Below are 21778 nucleotides of genomic sequence, written 5' to 3'. Positions count from 1 at the left end.
ACAATTGCGTGTTATAACATCCAATTGTGAGGGGAAAAAGACTGATGTTTTTTCTCAGAATGTCAAGTTTAGGAGTTCAATTCTGACTTTATATCTCGCAATTCCGACCTTATAACTCGCAGTTCCGACTTTATATCTCGCAATTCCGACATTATAACTCGCAATTCCAACTTTATAACTCGCAATTCTGACTTTATAACTCGCAATTCCAACTTTATAACTCGCAATTCTGACTTTATAACTCGCAATTCCGAATTTATAACTCGCAATTCCGACATTATAACTCGCAATTCTGACTTTATAACTCGCAATTCTGACTTTATAACTCGCAATTCCGACATTATAACTCGCAATTCTGACTTTATAACTCGCAATTCTGACTTTATAACTCGCAATTCTGACTTTATAACTCGCAATTCCGACATTATAACTCGCAGTTCCGACTTTATATCTCGCAATTCCGACTTTATAACTCGCAATTCCGACATTCTAACTCGCAATTCTGACTTTATAACTCGCAATTCTGACTTTATAACTCGCAATTCCGACATTATAACTCGCAATTCTGACTTTATATCTCGCAATTCTGACTTTATAACTCGCAATTCCGACATTATAACTCGCAATTCTGACTTTATATCTCGCAATTCTGACTTTATAACTCGCAATTCTGACTTTATAACTCGCAATTCCGACATTATAACTCGCAATTCCGACATTATAACTCGCAATTCTGACTTTATAACTCGCAATTCCGACATTATAACTCGCAATTCTGACTTTATAACTCGCAATTCTGACTTTATAACTCGCAATTCCGACATTATAACTCGCAGTTCCGACTTTATATCTCGCAATTCCGACATTATAACTCGCAATTCCAACTTTATAACTCGCAATTCTGACTTTATAACTCGCAATTCCGAATTTATAACTCGCAATTCTGACTTTATAACTCGCAATTCCGACATTATAACTCGCAATTCTGACTTTATAACTCGCAATTCCGACATTATAACTCGCAATTCTGAATTTATATCTCGCAATTCTGACTTTATAACTCGCAATTCCGACATTCTAACTCGCAATTCTGACTTTATATCTCGCAATTCTGACTTTATAACTCGCAATTCCGACATTATAACTCGCAATTCTGACATTATATCTCGCAATTCCGACATTATAACTCGCAATTCCGACTTTATAACTCGCAATTCTGACTTTATAACTCGCAATTCCGACATTATAACTCGCAATTCTGACTTTATATCTCGCAATTCTGACTTTATAACTCGCAATTCCGACATTATAACTCGCAATTCTGACATTATATCTCGCAATTCCGACATTATAACTCGCAATTCCGACTTTATAACTCGCAATTCTGACTTTATATCTCGCAATTCTGACTTTATATCTCGCAATTCCGACTTTATAACTCGCAATTCCGACATTATAACTCGCAATTCTGACTTTATATCACGCAATTCTGACTTTATAACTCGCAATTCTGACTTTATAACTCGCAATTCTGACTTTATAACTCGCAATTCCGACATTATAACTCGCAATTCTGACTTTATATCTCGCAATTCTGACTTTATAACTCGCAATTCCGACATTATAACTCGCAATTCTGACTTTATATCTCGCAATTCTGACTTTATAACTCGCAATTCTGACTTTATAACTCGCAATTCCGACTTTATATTTCGCAATTCCGACTTTATAACTCGCAATTCCGACTTTTTGAGTTAAACGCATGCAAACTTGAGATAAAAAAAAATTAAAAACTGCTTTTTTCATAAAATTAAATACAAGACAACAGATTTTACTAATAATTCCAATCTATGTGTAAAAATAAAATCATGATGCTGCCATCACTCTAAAATCATTTTTCTCCCCTGTAATTTGGCTCCAAAACTGGTGAAAATTGTCATTTTGAGCCCCCTCCACAAAAAAATCAGATTACTCATTAAATATTAATCCATAGCATTTAATATTTTTGCCTTTCATCACTCTTTCTTCAGAACAAATATGAACAGCATCAAACATTTGAGCAAGGGAAGTTTCTGAAATTTGGTTGATTTGAAAAGGACTGAAATATTAGGAAATCACAGTGTTAATAACAAAAGCATTGGTGTCAGTGTTGTGCAAGATTCTTACTAATAAATAGATAACGTAATAATAATTAATACAAATATATAAATGACTAGCATGAAGGATTCAGCTATCCTGACTACTGTTAACTGAGCTTCAGTAGTCTAAGTAGTATTCTTGTTATAGCAGATCAATGCAGGGATTTAATCAGACATGATTCTGCATGTATGATCAATGCAATGTAGAAATAATTTGATTATTTACGTTTGATAGAAGAGGTATTATGTGAACTGTGAAGTAAATGTCATTTGACTGCCATCATGAATATTCCTGATCCTGAATTCACAACTATGAATCCAGATCCTCTCCTCTCACACAGATGAGTTTAGCTAGTTCAGTTTACCAAAGATCAGACTAACATACAAAAGACATTCACATTTGTGACACTCTCAGCCTCAATAAAATGATAAACATTATTAAAATGCAAAAGGCTCATTATGAATGCAATGAAATAAGAAGAAATAAAATCGTACCATATGAAACAAAAATAAAAGCAGCATGATTTAAAAGCCAAACTGATTTACACACTAAAAGCACCACAGTGTTTTTACATTGCGAGGAGAGATGTTTGCTGAAGACCGACCTACACCTGCTGATGTTACTATGGTGACCAGGGTGGGTAAACAAAGCGTAGTTTCCCCTGAGAGGCCCAGCGGCTGTAAATGAGTTTCTCAGTGATGAAGCGATGGCCGCCCCTCTTCGCGTGTTCATGAACGCGGTACATCCGGCACTCATCCAGACGGGACGGCTCGTAGTAGTGGTACGGCACGAACGAGTGGTTAGAGAGACTGTAATCAAGCCAAAGCAGAGAACTTAGTGGACTGCAGTGCATTATATATATAATACTTCATAATTTAATTTATATTCACTATAAACCTATCGATTACATAATATATTGAGCTTTAAATGCACAAGTATTAAAAAAAACTGCAAACAAGTTTAAAAATTCTACAGTGCAGCAATTCTGTAAACTGGTTTCTGTACAGGTGAGATCTAATTTTATATATATATATATATATATATATATATATATATATATATATATATATATATATATATATATATATACAGCTATGGAAAAAATTAAGAGACCACTCCAAGTTCAGAAATCAATGTTAAGTGGTCTCTTAATTTTTTCCATAGCTGTATATATGTATGTGTGTGTGTGTGTGTATGTATGTGTATATATATGCATATATATATATAATATATATATATATAAATATATACATATATACGCACACACACACACATATATATATATATATATATATATATAATCTTGAATGAATTGTGCATTTCCCTACAATGAAACTCATGAGATCTCACCTGCAGTAAGAGCCGTCAATCATTCCGTAAACCAGAACACTGTCACACAACTCCAGAGCCAAAATCATCGTAAAAAACCCTGTACTGAGAAAAGCCCCGGATTTCATCCTGACAGAGACAAAGAAATACCGTCATTTAATAATCTGAAAATCCAATTAATTTTTTTACATGATGTACTAGAGAAAAAAAATGACCTGTTTTTGCCTGTTTCGTTTTGAAACACACTGTCACAGTACTGAACCTTTTCTCTGGTGACGGTGTAGATGTGTGTATGCGGGTACTTCTTGGCCAGCATCACTAGTGCATTGAAGATTTTCCCCTTTCCATCCTGCCTCATGTTTTTCTCAGGGCCCCAAACGACGTATCTAGTTCCCGCCTCTTGTTCGAAGAAGTATCCCTGCTGGCGGAGCAGGTGTGGCACACTGGTGTGAGAGACGACACGCAGGCTGGTCCTGTTCCCCACATCAGCCCCGTATCCCACGGTGGGCGCAGCGTTCATCCGGATCACACAGTCCTGCTGGTCGATCTCGTGACCCCGTCCGCCGCCCAGCATCTGCCCGGAACTGGACACCACAGCACAGCGGCTGCAGCGGACGTCCAGCAACTGAAGTGTAAATAAAATACATTATATGAACAAAAGTAAGAGTGCACAGTTTAAAACTGAATTGTATTACGGTTCAAAGGTGGAATGCAACTTACATACAAACTTGAGCGAGTCTTGGGATGAACCCTCACGTAACCATGGAGACCTGTTTTCCTGGCAAGCCCAGTCCTCATCACATGATTGTACCATAGCAACAAACACACAGAGAGGAAGAGGAGGCAGATCCAGTGAATACTCTGAGGGATGAAGGACATGAGAGAGTCAATAATACACTATTTTCTGACACATTTCCCAGTCATACTATGGGATATGAAGGCAATACCAGGGATTTCATGTCCTATTGAGGCTGAAGCTCCAACCCATGCGCTCAACTGGGGAGGAAACACTCATTTTCCTGAGAAAATATGGATGAAAAAGTACTCTAATTCAATCATTCAATGACAGTGTGCAAATAAAAGCACTAGCACATACTTATATATACATATACTCAGTACTGTTATAACTTGATTTAAACATTAACAGTTTATTTATATCTACTGTAAGAAACCTGCTGACACCATGAGAAACTTATAACAGCGGAACGACAATAAACATCAATATTAACATACAGTCTTTTATATATTGATTTTATTTACCTTAAATGTAATCGGTAATCAATATATGGACAGTGTGAAAAACAATAGATAACCACATAATTAGCTGTAAGATTAGCCTTCTCACATTTTTCCTTGGCACGCTGATATTTACGTTCCGACAGGGAAACGCTGCTGTAACTTTAGTTCCGCTTCTGAGTGTGACGCTGGAAGAATAATAATAATAATATATTATATATGGAGGAATGAATAAATAAATAAAGCGTAGGGGAAAGATTAGGGGAAAGATTAGAATACATTTTATTTGAAAGATATAATGTATGTATGTGTGTGTGTATATATATATATATATATATATATACTTTGGCACTCCGAACCGCTGATTCGACACAAAAGATTCATAACGCTCCGAATCTTCCTGAAGCAGTGTTTTGAAATCGGCCATCATACAGTAGTTATTTTGTTGTTTTTTTGGCGCACCAAAAATATTGTCGTCGCTTTATAATATTCACATTGAACCACTGTACTCACATGAACCGATTTAAATATGTTTTTAGTACATTAATGGATCTTGAGAGAGAAAATGCCATTGCTCCCTATATCTTAATTTGTGTTCCGAAGATTAATGAAGCACTTACGGGTGTGCAACGACATGAGGGTGAGAAATAAATGACAGAATTTTCATTTTTGGAGTGAACTAACCCTTTAATACGTTTAAATAACTTTTTTTTTTTTTTTTTTATTTATCTTAAAAATTTGAAACGAGACATTAATACGTTTAAATAACTTTAATTTTTTTTAATTTATCTTAAAATTTTAAATAACTATCTCAAATTTTATATTTAAAAAAACAATCACCGTTATCAATTTATCATCATCATAACCCTTTTTTTTTCATGGTAACTGCAAAAATACCATATTACTACGGGCATTTTTAAAATGAATAAAATATCGCTTTATTATTTTGTGTTATTTCCACTTTTTATGACTGTGGATCAAGTTCATCATATTTTATCATACAATGTACATTAAACGCAATCGTAATATTTTTATGTAGTCAACAATTTTTTATTATAATTAAGTAATCATTATTATATTAATAATAATAATAATAATAATTATTATTAATATGTGCTCGATACAGTCAGTCGTCAGTTCATGGAGAGCCAAGAGTCGCATCGCGACTGTTGATGTCATTGGATAATCAACGCTCTACGTAACTCCCTCCTCTTTCCCGATTGGTTACCGCCGAGCCATCTAGAGCCGTTATACGTTTTTCCAGCTGTCGCTCAAAACTCTGCCCCGCCCACCAGGAAATCACAGGTTAGTGTGTGAATGCGGAATGAAAATGTCCTTCCAAGCCAGGAGAAAGTGAGTGTGGGCTGCTTTTCAGTATTTCACTTTTAATATTGCAGTTCAATCTGCTATTGGTGTCTGATCTTATCTCCGCTTTAAGCATATATTCATGTTTATATGACTGGGACACTATCCTGAAAGAGCCTGGTGTGTGTGTGTTGAGCTAAGCTAAGGACATGGACACATGGAAGCTCACTTTATTTATGAATCAATATAAATACTATAAGTAATAATAAAATAAGTATGATTTTTGTAGTTGCCAGTGACTTCTGATATTCATGTATAATGTAGCTGCAGGTAAATATGATGAATTCTCAACATAAACCTTTATATTTCTGAGAAAAATGATTCCTCAAGAACCACTTTTACTGTGCAATTATGTTATAATTCATAAAATTATGTCTTGAACGGTCAGATATGAATGAAGAAGGGGCGTGTGATTTGTTTAAATTGATCTATCCCCCCATTTTATTTAAATATTAGAAATAGGCTTCATTTTCTTCATGCAAAATATAATTTATTCCTTCCTTGTGTATAGTTTTGTGAGATTCACCCTATTATATATAGACAGATTATTATATTAAGCTTTTATTGTAACGTGAGTTACTAGAATCTAGAATCTAACTACATGTCATTGTGACACATGTTTTGAATATGGACTGTTTGAATCTGTTTATATAAGCAAAGCTTCTCATCTAAACCATTAAAATGATATGAAATGTTTTTTGTTCTCCAAGGCAATGAAAATGCGGAGACCTGGAAGCTCTGTTTGTACATGAGTCCTGCTGATCTCCAGTCAGTGTCACGTCCAGCCTAGAGGCCAGAATTGATCTCCGGGATCCGTTTGGAGCGACTCGGATGTGAAAGCATCTGCAGGAGGGAGGGGCGGAGCTGAGATGTCATTCAGAAGTGCAGAGGGCATGTCCATCATGCAGGCCTTAGCCATGACCGTGGCTGAGATCCCTGTGTTCCTGTATTCCACCTTTGGACAGGTACGCACCTCTATATCTGATCATACGCCACACAACTGCTCGATACATACACAACTACTATATACCACAGTGGTGTTGGACTTTACATGGTCTGCTAACAAAGTGAAAAAACGACAATATGTCTGAGGGAGTTTGCGAAGGCATTACTACAGCCCAGGTATAGTTGTAACAATGCTATCTTCTTCTTCTTCAAAAAATGTAACTTTATTTTTTTTTTTTTTTTACTTTAACTTTATTTTTTTTTAAACAGAATTTGACCAAAAATCAGATTTTGAAGGAAAAGAATTGATATATATTTTACGCAGAGCTGTCAACTATAAATGAAAGTTTTGCTGCTTTGATGAATTTTGATAAAGAATAAAATTAAACCTGTAAAATGTAATAATATCGAAACTACGATTTTAAAAAATAAAAAAATCTCAATTTTGAATAATCAGCTGCTGATTGATTGTGTTATTTTAGTATTATTTATTTGTTGATATTTTGAATGATCTTTTAATTTTAATAATATTTTCAGTTTTCTTTTTAGTTTACTTTTTAGCATTTGTGTTATGTGCTTTTGTTATTTTAACACTTTGTTAAAAAATAAAAAGATGAATTTATGCAATTTTGCAATTATTCTTGGATTATAATTCCCTTCCCCCTATATATATATATATATATATATATATATATATATATGTATATATATATATATATATATATATATGTATATGTATGTATTTATTTATTTATTTTTCATTTGTATTTTAATATTGGAAAATATATAAATTTATATAAAAATGTTTCAATAATTTTACTTATATTCCCTCTAATATAAGTATATATTTTTTCTAATTTTTGTAAAAATATTTTCAATGTAAATATATTTATATTTCCCAAAATATTTGAAAAAATATATATATTTTCATTCACCAAAAATGTATTTTTTAAGATATATGCAGAAATTCCATCCAGCAAAAATATATATTTCAAAATACACCAAAATGCTAATATAGTTGTTAAAATATATTTATATAAAATGTTTTAATTACTTTTCTTGCTTATATTTACTCTCAAAATTTTCATCCATTTTTAAAATATATTTTCAATGTAAATATATCAAAACATTATATAAATAAATAAATAAATAAATATATACGTTTTGTTCATAAACTTCTGGACACAATGGATTAATCATTAATCTGATTTAGATGCAAATAAAACTGCATTCTGTTGACGTTTTCAGCAATTTGTTTATTTATTTATTTATTTTTTTGTAATAATGAATGCATTTTCTTTCTGGCATCCCTCATTTCCGACTCAATCTCTCTGTTTCTCTCTCAGTCCATATTCTCTCAGCTGAAGTTGAGTCCTAGTCTGAAGAAGGTGCTGTTCGCCACGGCACTGGGCAGCGTCGCTCTGGCACTGACCGCACATCAGTTAAAGAGGCGGGGCAGGAAGAGGAAGCAGGTGGCCAGTAAAGAAGCGCAGAAACCTGTGGGCATCCCAGAACAGCTGCTCCGAACCAGCCGGCCGGCCTCGCTCAAGAGAGGTGAGCATGTCCATGTATTATGCTTTTATGTTATGCAATTTTATAGTATTTAAATTTTTTTGTACATTCATCATTTTATATTAATAACATAACTTTCTCATTTAACACAATAATGACTTTAAATGATCTTTTGGGGGTAATTTCTCAGCCAAATTTAATGTGCAGTTAATTTGAGATTAATTAATCGGTACATCATATAATAGAATATATAAGAAAAAATATATATCCAGTGTTTTGTGTCACCTGTAAATGCTATATACAAAAGAACATGGATCTCATTTTCCTTTTGCTTGTTCATTTGTCTGCATTCAGGTCCGGTTCCAGGGCGGCAGATGATGAGTCCCAGCACCCGCAGTAATGACGCGCTCAGCGGCGTCTCGTCTCTCGGACAAAGCAAACACTCCAGCTCTTCACACAGCATCGCCTCTGTGCGTAAATCTCACATTGTCTACCTGTTTATTTGTTAACAAAAAGGCTTAACTGGCAGTTTTTCACCGTTTTGTTTGGATCTGCCTCAGATGCGAGTCCCCTCCTCTCCCAACCAATCAGTGAACACTGGGATGCCGTGGGAGGCGGAGCCAGTGGCGGAGGAGGCAGGAGTCGGAGAGGATGCCAATGCTGAGAACCTGTATCTCATGGGTAATGTAGTTTAGTCACGTGATCTTTTGTATTGTCTTCCATACTACATACTTTGTTACATGCTACACAACTGTTCAACAGTTTGAAGTATAAAAATTCAGCAAGGATGCATTAAATGCTTGATTTAGGGTGCAAAAAAGCATGCAAAGGATGCAAAAAAATATTTTTCACATAAACGCTGTTCTTTTGATCTTTATTCATCAAAATATCTTGTTTCCACAAAAAATATTATGTTAATGTTTTGCTTGTAAAATGTGTTTGTGCATCTTTCTCTACAATAAATGACACTTGTCATTCTTATCTAATGTAAAGACATTCAGAGACGTTTAATAAATATACTACCGTTCACCTATGAGATTAAAGTCAGGCCATTCAACAGCAAAATTATTAAAACATATTTATTTCTGATAATCAGGGTAGTCTCTCTTACAACCAAAAACACACCTCAGAGAGCTACCAAGTGAGCTCCAAACAAAACAGAGTATTTATTCAGTCAAATCATACATAATTTTTCAGCAAACAAAGACTTTCAAAATCGATTGGATAAACAAACGAGTAAATTTTCATAAGGCCTCCTACTTCCTTTTATTATATAAGTAAATTTTCCGGTTCATCAACATCCCATAATAATCACCAACATCCCATGATAGTTGTGCCCACCTGACGCGTGTAAATATTTTTAATTGGAAACATCTTATCTAACTCCCTAAATTTCTTCCCAGATAACTGAGCTTGACTGCAGAAAGTCATTTTTCACAGAAACTGTAGATTAGCTTTGACACACCAGAGAGAGAAAAACATTAAAAACAATATATCACTAAATGTGTGACAGAAAAGTGACCCAATGCTTAGACATAAAAATAAAAAGGTAATATATGTATATCTCCATGCTCATAAATCAAAATCGAACCATTACATGTTCAGCATAACCTCCGAAACCTTCGGTTCATCCCCTTACATTCTTAAACAGTCAGCACTCTTCAGAAACAACATATCTTAAACAATAAAGGTAGAAAATCTGTTTTCGATACATGCAATGTTCACACACACACACACACACACACACACACACACACACACACACACACACACACACACACACACACACACACACACACACACACACACACACACACACACACACACACACACACACACACACACACACACACACACACATCTATATGTCAAAAAACAAATGACATTTTCTCATGATGTAAAAGTTAAGAAAATCTGTGTAATTCATGTAAGATTAACAAAATAGCTACAAAACTGATTGAATACACATACGAAATAATATTTCTCCTGTATGGGTCAGCAAGTAAGAAATTAATACTTTTGCATTAAATTGATCAAAAGTGAAAGGAAAGACATTTATAATACTACAAAAGATTTCTATTTTCTTTAGAACTTTCTGTTTATGGTTTTCACAAAAATATCCTGCAGCACAACTGTTTTCAACACTGATAATAATAAGAAATGTTTCTTGAGCAGCAAATCAGCATATTAGATTGATTTCTGAAGGATCATGTGACACTGAAGACTGGAGTAATGATGCTGAAAATTCAGCTTTGATCACAGGAATAAATTACATTTTAATATATGTGACCCGTGCTGAGCAGATTGTCAAAAATTTGATATTGTTATTTTCACAATCTCTGTTAAATGATGAATGATTTGTTGGAATACGACAAAAAATGACACCTGTTTGAAGTCAGCAAAGTCAAAAATACTATAGTGTTTTAGAACCATACTATAGTAAAGTACTTCAGTTAATTTGTTGTGGTCATTCTATAGTTGCTATGGTTATATAACAACTATAGTAATGTAAACAAATTACTTTACCCAATACTGTACTACGTTTTCTACAACTATAGGCTATATACACTACAATAAATACAGTTTACTGTAGTAAAAACTAAAGTATACTACAGCATTATAGTTTATCAGTTCACTATAGTTAATACAGTATAGCATTTATTAACAAAGTGTTGTAAATACTATAATATATACATTATATACAATTTACTATGCGCTTTAAAATGATACCAAAACGAGCAGAGAAAAAACAGCATTTTTCATGGACAAAGGAAAGGTGCTCCTCTCAGGAAGCATACAAATAGATATATTAAGATGTTTAATTGCGATTTGAAGCCTTTGGATCGTTAGATGAGGGCTTAATGAACTAATTTTTGTGAAAACCTCTGATTGACATTTTTGACTTGTTTTGCCTGTAGCTGTTAATGCCAATACGGGTCACATATATTACAATCGAAAATTATTATTTTAAATTGTAATAATATGTCACGATATTACTGTATTTTTTATAAAATTAATGCAGCCTTGGTGAGCATAAGTGTGTGCAGCTGATGGAGGTCTTTTCCTCCTGCAGGTATGGAGCTTTTTGAGGAAGCTCTTCGGAAGTGGGAACTGGCTTTAAACATCAGACACAGAGCTCACTCCGGTGCATCCGGCTCTAGCAGTCTCGCCCTGCAAGGATCAGAACTCGTTGAGCGTCATTCGGTAAATATCTCTTATTCGTAAGCATCATTACAGTAAAAATACCAACAGTCATGTGTTCATCTCACTCCTTTTTTCTCTGTGTGATTTCTGTTCAACTGCAATTTGATTTTCAGCCTGAACTTCAGAATCACCAGTTTGCGGAGAAGCTGGAATCTCTGCTGCACCGAGCCTACCATCTACAGGAAGACTTCGGCAGCACCATCCCACCTGACAGCCTGCTCGCTGATCTGGGTCAGATGCGCTCAAACACATGCTTATGCAGGGTTGCCAAATGTTTTTTGAGGCTCTGTCTCATGCTCTTACACCAAATAAAAAGACAGCTTAAAATAGAATTGTTTTTTTGATTTGTTTAAAACATTTTTTAATTATATGAAGCGCCATACCAACCGTTCAGTTCATCTTCAGAACACAAATTAAGATATTTTTATCCCCCAATTAAAAATTTAATTATTGGATCATAATGTGATCAAATCAGTCATCAAAATCTCACTCCAAAGTTGGCAACCCTGGGTTATGTCACCAATGTGTTCTCTGTAACTTCCTTAACGAAGTAGTTTGTGTGCAGAGAGTGAAGGAACGCTGATTCTGCCCACAGTGGGAAGCTCCCATCCAATCCAAGACGACGATGCCACGACAGTCACGTCGGACGACTCGTTTTTCTCCGCCGCTGAGGTCAGGACACACACACATTGTGTCAACAGACACGTGCAAGTTGTCCTGCATGTATATGATGTCACTTCCCACTTTGTCTCTATAGTTGTTTGAGACGTTCTCACTAGAGGACACGTATCATCCGCTGAAGCCGGCAGCTCTGTACGAAGAAGCCCTGAGTTTAGTGAGAGATGGAGACGTAGCCTGCAGATCACTGAGGTAGTGCATACTACACACTGCATACTGACACCCTAAATATTATATACTGGGACCCTTATCCCTTAGTAAATAAATTTGGATAAATATTATATCCTACTGTGGCGACTAGGGCGGGCGAGAGCCGAGAGGGAACAGCGCAAGGCCGGTGGTGCGAGAGTTAATGAGCCCCACCTGGGAGGCCAATGTAACACAGTTCGTATATATATGGGAAGAAGGAGGCGGAAACCTCCTCCAATTCTGACTTTATATCTCGCAATACTGACTTTATAACTCACAATTCTGACTTAATCACTCACAATTCTGACTTTAACTCGAAATTCTGACTTTTTCTCGCAATTCTGACTTTATATCTCGCAATTCTGATTTTTCGAAATTCTGACTTTATAACTCGCAATTCTGCTTTTTTTTCGAAATTCTGACTTTATATCTCACAATTCTGACTTTATATCTCACAATTCTGACTTTAACTCGAAATTCTGACTATTTCTCGCAATTCTGACTTTATATCTCGCAATTCTGACTTTATAACTCGCAATTCTGACTTTATAACTCGCAATTCTGACTTTATATCACCACAATTCTGACTTTATATCTCACAATTCTGACTTTATATCACGCAATTCTGACTTTATATCTCACAATTCTGACTTTATATCACGCAATTCTGACTTTATATCTCACAATTCTGACTTTATATCACCACAATTCTGACTTTATATCTCACAATTCTGACTTTATATCACCACAATTCTGACTTTATATCTCACAATTCTGACTTTATATCACGCAATTCTGACTTTATATCTCACAATTCTGACTTTATATCACCACAATTCTGACTTTATATCACCACAATTCTGACTTTATATCTCACAATTCTGACTTTATAACTCGCAATTCTGACTTTATAACTCGCAATTCTGACTTTATATCTCATAATTCTGACTTTATATCTCATAATTCTGACTTTAACTCAAAATTCTGACTTTTTCTCGCAATTCTGACTTTATATGTCAAAATTCTGACTTTATAACTCGCAATTCTGACTTTATATCTCACAATTCTGACTTTATATCACCACAATTCTGACTTTATATCACCACAATTCTGACTTTATATCACCACAATTCTGACTTTATATCTCACAATTCTGACTTTATAACTCGCAATTCTGACTTTATAACTCGCAATTCTGACTTTATATCTCATAATTCTGACTTTATATCTCATAATTCTGACTTTAACTCAAAATTCTGACTTTTTCTCGCAATTCTGACTTTATATGTCGAAATTCTGACTTTATAACTCGCAATTCTGACTTTTTCTCACAATTCTGACTTTTTCTCGCAATTCTGACTTTATATCTCGCAATTCTGACTTTTTTTCGAAATTCTGACTTTATATCTCCCAATTCTGACTTTATAAGACGCAATTGCGAGTTTATATCATGCAATTCTGAGAAAAAAGTCAGGATTGTTAGACAAAAAGTCGCAATTACCTTTTTTATGTAAAGCGATATGAACTATATAACAAATATCAACTGCTCGACTTTTATTGCAAAATATAACTGTGTCATCGCCAGCTCTTTATATAGCTGTATATATAAATATACTCACATAAAGCGATATATCATATATATAAAATTTTAATTGCTTGTATCCTCACAAAACTATATTATTGCCCAACTTTAATCTGCTAAGGCTATGAAAATTGTGGAAAATTGCACCATAAACAGCCTGTAACAGGGGCCTTTAAGTCAAAAAGTTTGAGAACTGCTGTCCTACACAATAAATGCTAATGAATGAATAAAACAATGAATATTAATATCCTAAACCCTACACTCCACTACATTAGCACTGTTTCTAAGATGAGATGAGACCATGTGTACAACTGCACATACTGTACAGATGTTCCCCTCACGCATTCTCCTATGGGATTTGAGGATTTCCATATTAGGTCAGGGAGCAAGGGCTGATGGGAACACACACTCAGTGTCATTTTTGTCCCTCTGTTTTACAGAACTGAACTCCTGGAGTGTTACAGCGATCAGGACTTCCTTGCCAAACTGCACTGCGTTCGACAGGCCTTCCAGGTCAGCACACTCTCACACATGATTACACACACACACACATGGGAACAGGGCTGTTGGTAAAATCTGTATGTGTTTGTTGTATCTGTAGGTGCTGCTGCTGGATGAGAGACACAGAATGTTCTTCATGGAAACAGGGAAGCGGATGATATCTGGACTCCTGGCCAAAGCCAACAAGGTGCTTTAAAAATGATTTACAAATACAGATTCAACTCCTTAACTTAAAGAGGACCTATTCTGCTTTTTTACATGTTCATCTTTCAAACACGTCACAATATTCCTTGTTTAAATAATTCCCGTAAAGGGGCGGGGCCTGGTTGAGTTGAGTTTGTTGAAACTTGCGGCTATGGTAAGGGGCGGGACATTTCCCAAACACGCTTGAAGCTGTGTTTCATGTGAATCATGACACAGGGATCCAGCCGACCAATCAGAGCACATTGTGTTTTTCAGAAGGAGGGGCTTCATAGAGACAGGTACTAAACAGAGCGTTACTGACAGACTGGGAAGAGAGGAGTAGCAACAATGACAAATATGAGAAAAATAATGCATTTTTTGAACAATCAAGCATGAAAATCTGTCCTTGTCAACCCAAAAACAATATCAGGACTCTGTAAAAGGGCATAACAGGTCCTATTTAAGTGTAATGTGACATTTCTGAATATACAGTGGTTAATAATGTATGCAGGACTGTATTATTCATGAGAATTTTTGATGAGTGTTATTATTATTAACCATTTAACAGGAAGGAATGTTGTTTCAGAGGTGGAGAAAGTTACTACATTTTGATGAAAAACTATATACAATTTTATATTATATATATATTTTTCCCCATAAAATAGCATGCATTAATGAATTGTGCTTAATAAAACCTGAGACTGTAAATAATAAAGTGAAAACAGTCATTTTAAAATTTTATGTCTGGATTTTTTTGATGGTTTTTGAATGTGTGTGTGTGAATGTTTAGAGTCCAAAGGCGTTTCTGGAGAGTTATGATGACATGTTGCAGTACACACAGAGAGAAGAGACGTGGCCGGTCACCAAGATGGAGCTGGAAGGACGAGGGGTGTGTCCTATTTTGTCCTGTTTATCTGTCTCTTTAGTTCCTAAACAATATTGTTTGTGTTCACGTTGGATTTCAAGCAGTTATTCTTGACTGTCCCATTGTTGATATTGTTAAAGGTGCCCTAGAATCAAAAATTGAATTTACCTTGGCATAGTTGAATAACAAGAGTTCAGTACATGGAAATGACATACAGTTAGTCTCAAACTCCATTGTTTCCTCCTTCTTGTGTAAATCTCATTTGTTTAAAAGACCTCCAAAGAACAGATGAATCTCAACATAACACCGACTGTTACGTAACAGTCGGGATCATTAATATGTACGCCCTAAATATTTGCATATGCCAGCTCATGTTCAAGGCATTAGACAAGGGCAGCCAGTATTAACGTCTGGATCTGTGCACAGCTGAATCATCAGACTAGGCAATCAAGCAAGAACAACAGCGAAAAATGGCAGATGGAGCGATAATAACTGACATGATCCTTGATAACAATATATTTTTAGTGATATTTGTAAATTGTCTTTCTAAATGTTTTATTAGCATGTTGCTAATGTACTGTTAAATGTGGTTAAAGTTACCATTGTTTCTTACTGTATTCACGGAGACAAGAGCCGTCGCTATTTTCATTTTTAAACACTTGCAGTCTGTGTAATTCATAAACACAACTTCATTCTTTATAAATCTCTCCAACAGTGTGTAATGTTAGCCCGTTAGCCACGGAGCACTATCAAACTCATACAGAATCAAATGTAAACATCCAAATAAATACTATACTCACATGACCCGAAGCATGCATGCATTATGCATGACGAACATTTTGTAAAGATCCATTTAAGGGTTATATAAGCTGTGTGAACTTTGTTTATGCACTGTTTAAGGCAAGCGTGAGCTTGGGGGGCGGGGAGCGCAAGGATTTAAAGGGGCAGCCCCTGAATCGGTGCATAGTTAATGATGCCCCAAAATAGGCAGTTAAAAAAATTTATTTAAAAAAATCTATGGGGTATTTTAAGCTGAAACTTCACAGACACATTCAGAGGACACTTTTGACTTATATTACATCTTGTGAAAGAACGTTCTTGGGAACCTTTTACTAAAACCAAAAATATTAAAAAGCATTTTCATTATTTAAATAAAGATTACATGAAATAAAATATCTAAACTAATCAAATTACCAAAACAAACTATAATATAAAAATAAAAGCTAATTCTAAATATTAATAAATACCACAATAGTATATAAATAATATTTAAAAAAAATGTGACTTCCTTTTGACCTTTTGATTGTGCTATAGGTGGTCTGTATGAACTTCTTTGACATTGTGTTGGACTTTATCCTGATGGATGCGTTTGAAGATCTGGAAAGTCCTCCGTCTTCAGTGGTTGCGGTTCTGAGGAACCGATGGCTCTCGGACAGTTTCAAAGAGACGGTAATAAAACGTGCTTGAGTTCAAACGTATCGGATCTACACAATTAAAAATAAAGGAACCATCTATGTTCTGGTGTTTTGCAGAACCCAGAAAACAAAACCCTAATCTGAACAACCTAAAAAGCACCATATAGCAACCCAAGAATCCTAAAAAGTCAAACACTGGTTCTCGATAAGAAAGGGGTTATTTGCTAAAACTTAAGAAGCAATGAGAAGCCTTTATTTTGAAGATCAAATATTAGTAAATTCTATAATTTGTATTTCTGTCTCTCTCTGTTTAAATAAGGCATTGGCTACAGCCTGTTGGTCTGTACTAAAAGCCAAAAGGAGACTGCTAATGGTGAGTGTGAAAAACAAAACAAACACATCTGATCTACAGTGCTTGATTTGAGGAATCATATCCGTAGCACACTTGGATGAGTTACGTTTGTTAAGCGTTTCATTGACTCTTATTGTAATAGTATCTCTTGTTTTGTGTTTGTTCCTCAGGTTCCTGATGGTTTCATTGCCCATTTCTATGCCATCTCCGAACATGTGAGTCCAGTTTTGGCTTTCGGGTTTCTGGGCCCCCGACAGCACCTCAGTGAGGTGTGCACCATATTCAAGGTAAGACGTTCTCAGTATTCTCCACGCTCCTTCATCACACGTGAGACAAACCTTCGAGTAATCCAGAAGTGTAATCCAGATCAGCACATAATCTGATGCTAATCTGATCTCTGTGACACACTGATGTCTGCGATCAGATCATAAACCCTGTCTGTGTGTGTGTGTATATATATTTGTTTAACAGTAAAATTAATTAAATCATATTTAGATCAGGGTAGTCTCTCTTACAACAAAAACACACCTCAGAGAGCTACCAAGTGAGCTCCAAACAAAACAGAGTATTTATTCAGTCAAATCATACCTATTCATTTTTCAGCAAACAAAGACTTTCAAAATCGATTGGATAAACAAACGAGTAAATTTTCATAAGGCCTCCTACTTCCTTTTATTATATAAGTAAATTTTCCGGTTCATCAACATCCCATAATAATCACCAACATCCCATAATAATCACCAACATCCCATGATAGTTGTGCCCACCTGACGTGTGTAAATATTTTTAATTGGAAACATCTTATCTAACTCCCTAAATTTCTTCCCAGATAACTGAGCTTGACTGCAGAAAGAGTCATTTTTCACAGAAACTGTAGATTAGCTTTGACACACCAGAGAGAGAAAAACATTAAAAACAATATATCACTAAATGTGTGACAGAAAAGTAACCCAATGCTTAGACATAAAAATAAAAAGGTAATATATGTATATCTCCATGCTCATAAATCAAAATCGAACCCTTACATGTTCAGCATAACCTCCGAAACCTTCGGTTCATCCCCTTACATTCTTAAACAGTCAGCACTCTTCAGAAACAACATATCTTAAACAATAAAGGTAGAAAAACTGTTTTCAATACATGCAATGGTAACACACATAGTCTATATCTATATGTCAAAAAAAAACAAATGACATTTTCTCATGAATTAAAAGTTATGTTATATATTATAGATTATATAAGGATTATATATTATGTTATATAAGGGAATCTATGTAAAGTAAGATTAACAAAATTGATCATGTAAAAGCTACAACATTGATTGAATACACATAAGAAATAATATTTCTTTTGCAGAGGACATCAGAATGTCCTCATAATGTTGGGGGTGTGGCTTTTGATCACTTTTGATCAATTTAATGCATCCTTGCTGAACAAAAGTATTAAAATCAATAAATAAATAAATAAATATAAATATATATATAAATATATTCCATAATATAAACACGAAATTCTCTGAATATTATTGCATTAGATAAGAAACAATCAAAACAAGTGTCATTTATTGTACATAAAGATGTACAAACATATTTTACATGCAAAACATTTGACAAAAATAAGTTAGAAATGTCTAATTAGAAATGTTAAATGTTAAAATAGTCCCTGACTGTGAACAGCAACGGAAGTTACATTGTTTACGCCATTAGATGGCGGCAAAGATCATCTTTATGAGCGAGTCACTCAGTTGCAAAGACTTTTATATTGAAATTTGTTGTAAACACGGAACAAGATGCAAATGACAAATGCTTTGACTAGCACTGTCAGTGTCAGCAGGATACGGGAAAACCCATTAACTCTTAAAAGGACAGGATTGCAGCGTAAATTCAAACTGATTTTTATTATGAACATAGGACTGACCTGAAGGAAAATGCTAAATCTGAATGCAGGTAATAAACTCACTCACTCGATATCTCTCTCACTATTGCATTAGATAAGAAATTATCACAACCAGTGTCATTAATTGTACATAAAGATGCACAAACACATCTTACATGCAAAACATTTGACAAAAATAAGTTAGAAATGTTAAAATAAAGCAATAAGTCCTCCACTCCGCACCGTGCCTAACAATGCCCTTAGCTGTGATAAATTCACTGTAAACCACGGCTTCACAGGGCTTATTGCTTTTATAAAACGGTTATCACACAATACAAATATTAAAGCCAAAAATGATATATCAATGCAACTTTCATGAAGTAAAATAACTAAAAGCCTTCCTTCCGCCGGAAAAAATAGTCCCTGACCGTGAACAGCAACAGAAGTTACATTATTACACCATTAGATGGCGGCAAAGATAGTCTTTATGAGCGAGTCACTCAGTCGCTAAACAAGATGCAAAAGGACAAAAGAACTTCATATATTCATTGAAAATCACCAAAGCACCAGTCGATTTAATACACACTGACCCTTCAAACACGATGAGGTCAAGTTATTTCTAAATTCATTCTCCTTTGATCTCCACAGCAACAGATCGTGCAGTATCTGAAGGACATGTTTGACCATGATAAGGTGCGTTTCACGTCCGTCCCATCTCTGGCCGAAGACATCCTCAGTCTGTCCCACAGACGGGCGGATATCCTAGTGGGTTACCTGGGCATTGACAGTGTACCCGAGACCAATGGAGCTCTACCCAAGAGCCCTTGCCAAGACAACAGCGGGCATCCGGACGTCAGCGGACAGCAAGACTGAGGTGCAGAATGCTTGATGACCTTATCTAGTTTTGAAAGAGCCCAGACCTCATTTAGCTATTCGTCACCGCCGACCAATCAGCATGACTGTAAAGAGTTCACAGAACTGCATTCGCTTAAATGGCGTTACAGCTACAGTCCCACTTCATCCAATATTTAGAGAGACTGACTCTTTTCTTGATCGGCTTCTTTGCCACCCGAAAAACTCCAGTGCTGCTATCTAGACACCTGAATTTTATGAACCGGGATTCGCCCAGATTGACGAATGCTTTGGAAATGGATTCTTTCTGAAACTTTGAGGAACTCGCCACGATCTGAAGGAACTGAATAAAAACCAAACTTGGTTTTAGCCAAACGTTCAGCCTCGTTTTGAGCTGCAGCTCTTCCGAATCGAACCCACATGCCTCTTTCGTCGAAAGACTAGCTTTTGTTTGTTTTACAGGCCGTTAGTGTGTTGTTGAGCGTTTATTTTTGTGCCAATGGCCAAATAAAGTCTTGCACTGAACACAATGAAGAGGGAGAATCAAGACAGATTTATGAACTTTAGTGTAAATCTATCAGCACGTTTTAGATGTCAAGGCAGTTTGAGAGACTCACACAGGAAGTGCGTCATTAAAACAGGATGTAGCGGTCCAGATCACATTAGCTGAGCTCAATTGTGTCCTCTGAGAGTTGCTGTAGCCCTTGTGGTTTGTGCTGTTGGTTTATTCTCACCCTCACGATATATCAGGCACAGTGTTCATCAGAGCGTAATCCTCGGATATTTAAGTCAACAAAATGTAGTTATATTTTCTGTCATCATATGTCATTCTTGATTTATACACCTTGTTTTGTTCATCAATATTCAGGCTTGCTCATGGACTAAAATGGCTGATTATCTACTATTCTATTATATAGATATTCATTATGTATTATAAATTTAATACATCAGTGGTATTGGGTCAAATATGTAGAGCCGTCACTATTAGGGGAGTAGGAATGATCAGCTTCATATATGTGGCAAATAAATGTGCTTTATTTTAGTGAGTTCAAACCTTCAAGCTCTGGATCTTAAACACTATGAACTGCATCTGTGCCATTACGATAATTTCAGCGACTTCTTGATTTTGTGAATACAAACAAAAAGATGTGTTTACAGTTGAAATATGCTAAAGTGGATTTTTTGTTTGTTTTTGAGGGACATATACTATCTATTTATATATATATATATAGATATATATATATATATATATATATAAATAAACAGTGGCACAGATGCTGTCGATTAGTTCAAAAACAAACAACAAAACACATTTGCTAGCGTCTTTTGATTGGTCTGTCATATGGTAATAAATTTTACCTGCAATAACGTATAAAACGTGCTAATTAAAGTTCTAATCATTTTAGAAAATAAGGCCAATTCTGGTCATTTTGAAACAGAATGCTCATGAAATGTCTAAAACAATCCTCAAAGTCGCTGAGCCTTGACAAAACTTGACCTTGTTCCTTAAAGGATTAGTTCACTTCAGAATTTAAGTTTCCTGATAATTTACTCAA

General features: G+C 35.2%; 2 protein-coding genes across 5 annotated transcripts; one reads left to right on the top strand and one right to left on the bottom strand.

Annotated features, from left to right (window-relative positions):
* Positions 1-1496: 1496 nt before the first annotated feature.
* Positions 1497-4860, bottom strand: st6galnac4 (ST6 (alpha-N-acetyl-neuraminyl-2,3-beta-galactosyl-1,3)-N-acetylgalactosaminide alpha-2,6-sialyltransferase 4). Of its 3 annotated transcripts, none has more exons than XM_067375605.1 (6): positions 4814-4860; positions 4416-4487; positions 4193-4329; positions 3684-4093; positions 3490-3597; positions 1497-2948 (listed from the first exon to the last, which is right to left on the bottom strand). In XM_067375605.1, exons 3-6 carry the CDS (start codon positions 4280-4282, stop codon positions 2762-2764), a joined length of 795 nt encoding a protein of 264 aa, XP_067231706.1. In that variant the 5' UTR covers positions 4283-4329; positions 4416-4487; positions 4814-4860; the 3' UTR covers positions 1497-2761. The 3 variants fall into 3 exon arrangements, with proteins under 3 accessions (XP_067231706.1, XP_067231705.1, XP_067231704.1); XM_067375604.1 differs by having other exon boundaries at positions 1500-2948; positions 4189-4329; XM_067375603.1 differs by having other exon boundaries at positions 1500-2948; positions 4189-4329; positions 4729-4856.
* Positions 4861-5997: 1137 nt separating this feature from the next.
* miga2 (mitoguardin 2) lies at positions 5998-21778 on the top strand. 2 transcript variants are annotated; one of them, XM_067375707.1, is made up of 16 exons: positions 5998-6057; positions 6780-7034; positions 8361-8568; positions 8881-8996; positions 9087-9207; positions 11600-11730; positions 11844-11961; positions 12326-12402; positions 12488-12600; positions 14620-14692; positions 14781-14867; positions 15654-15752; positions 17043-17177; positions 17463-17516; positions 17666-17782; positions 20019-21778. In XM_067375707.1, exons 2-16 carry the CDS (start codon positions 6939-6941, stop codon positions 20241-20243), a joined length of 1770 nt encoding a protein of 589 aa, XP_067231808.1. In that variant the 5' UTR covers positions 5998-6057; positions 6780-6938; the 3' UTR covers positions 20244-21778. The 2 variants fall into 2 exon arrangements, with proteins under 2 accessions (XP_067231808.1, XP_067231807.1); XM_067375706.1 differs by having other exon boundaries at positions 12296-12402.

The sequence above is a fragment of the Chanodichthys erythropterus genome, chromosome 22, assembly GCF_024489055.1.
Source record: "Chanodichthys erythropterus isolate Z2021 chromosome 22, ASM2448905v1, whole genome shotgun sequence".
Classification (NCBI taxonomy): Eukaryota; Metazoa; Chordata; class Actinopteri; order Cypriniformes; family Xenocyprididae; genus Chanodichthys; species Chanodichthys erythropterus.
This window is presented reverse-complemented; position numbering and strand designations above follow the sequence as displayed.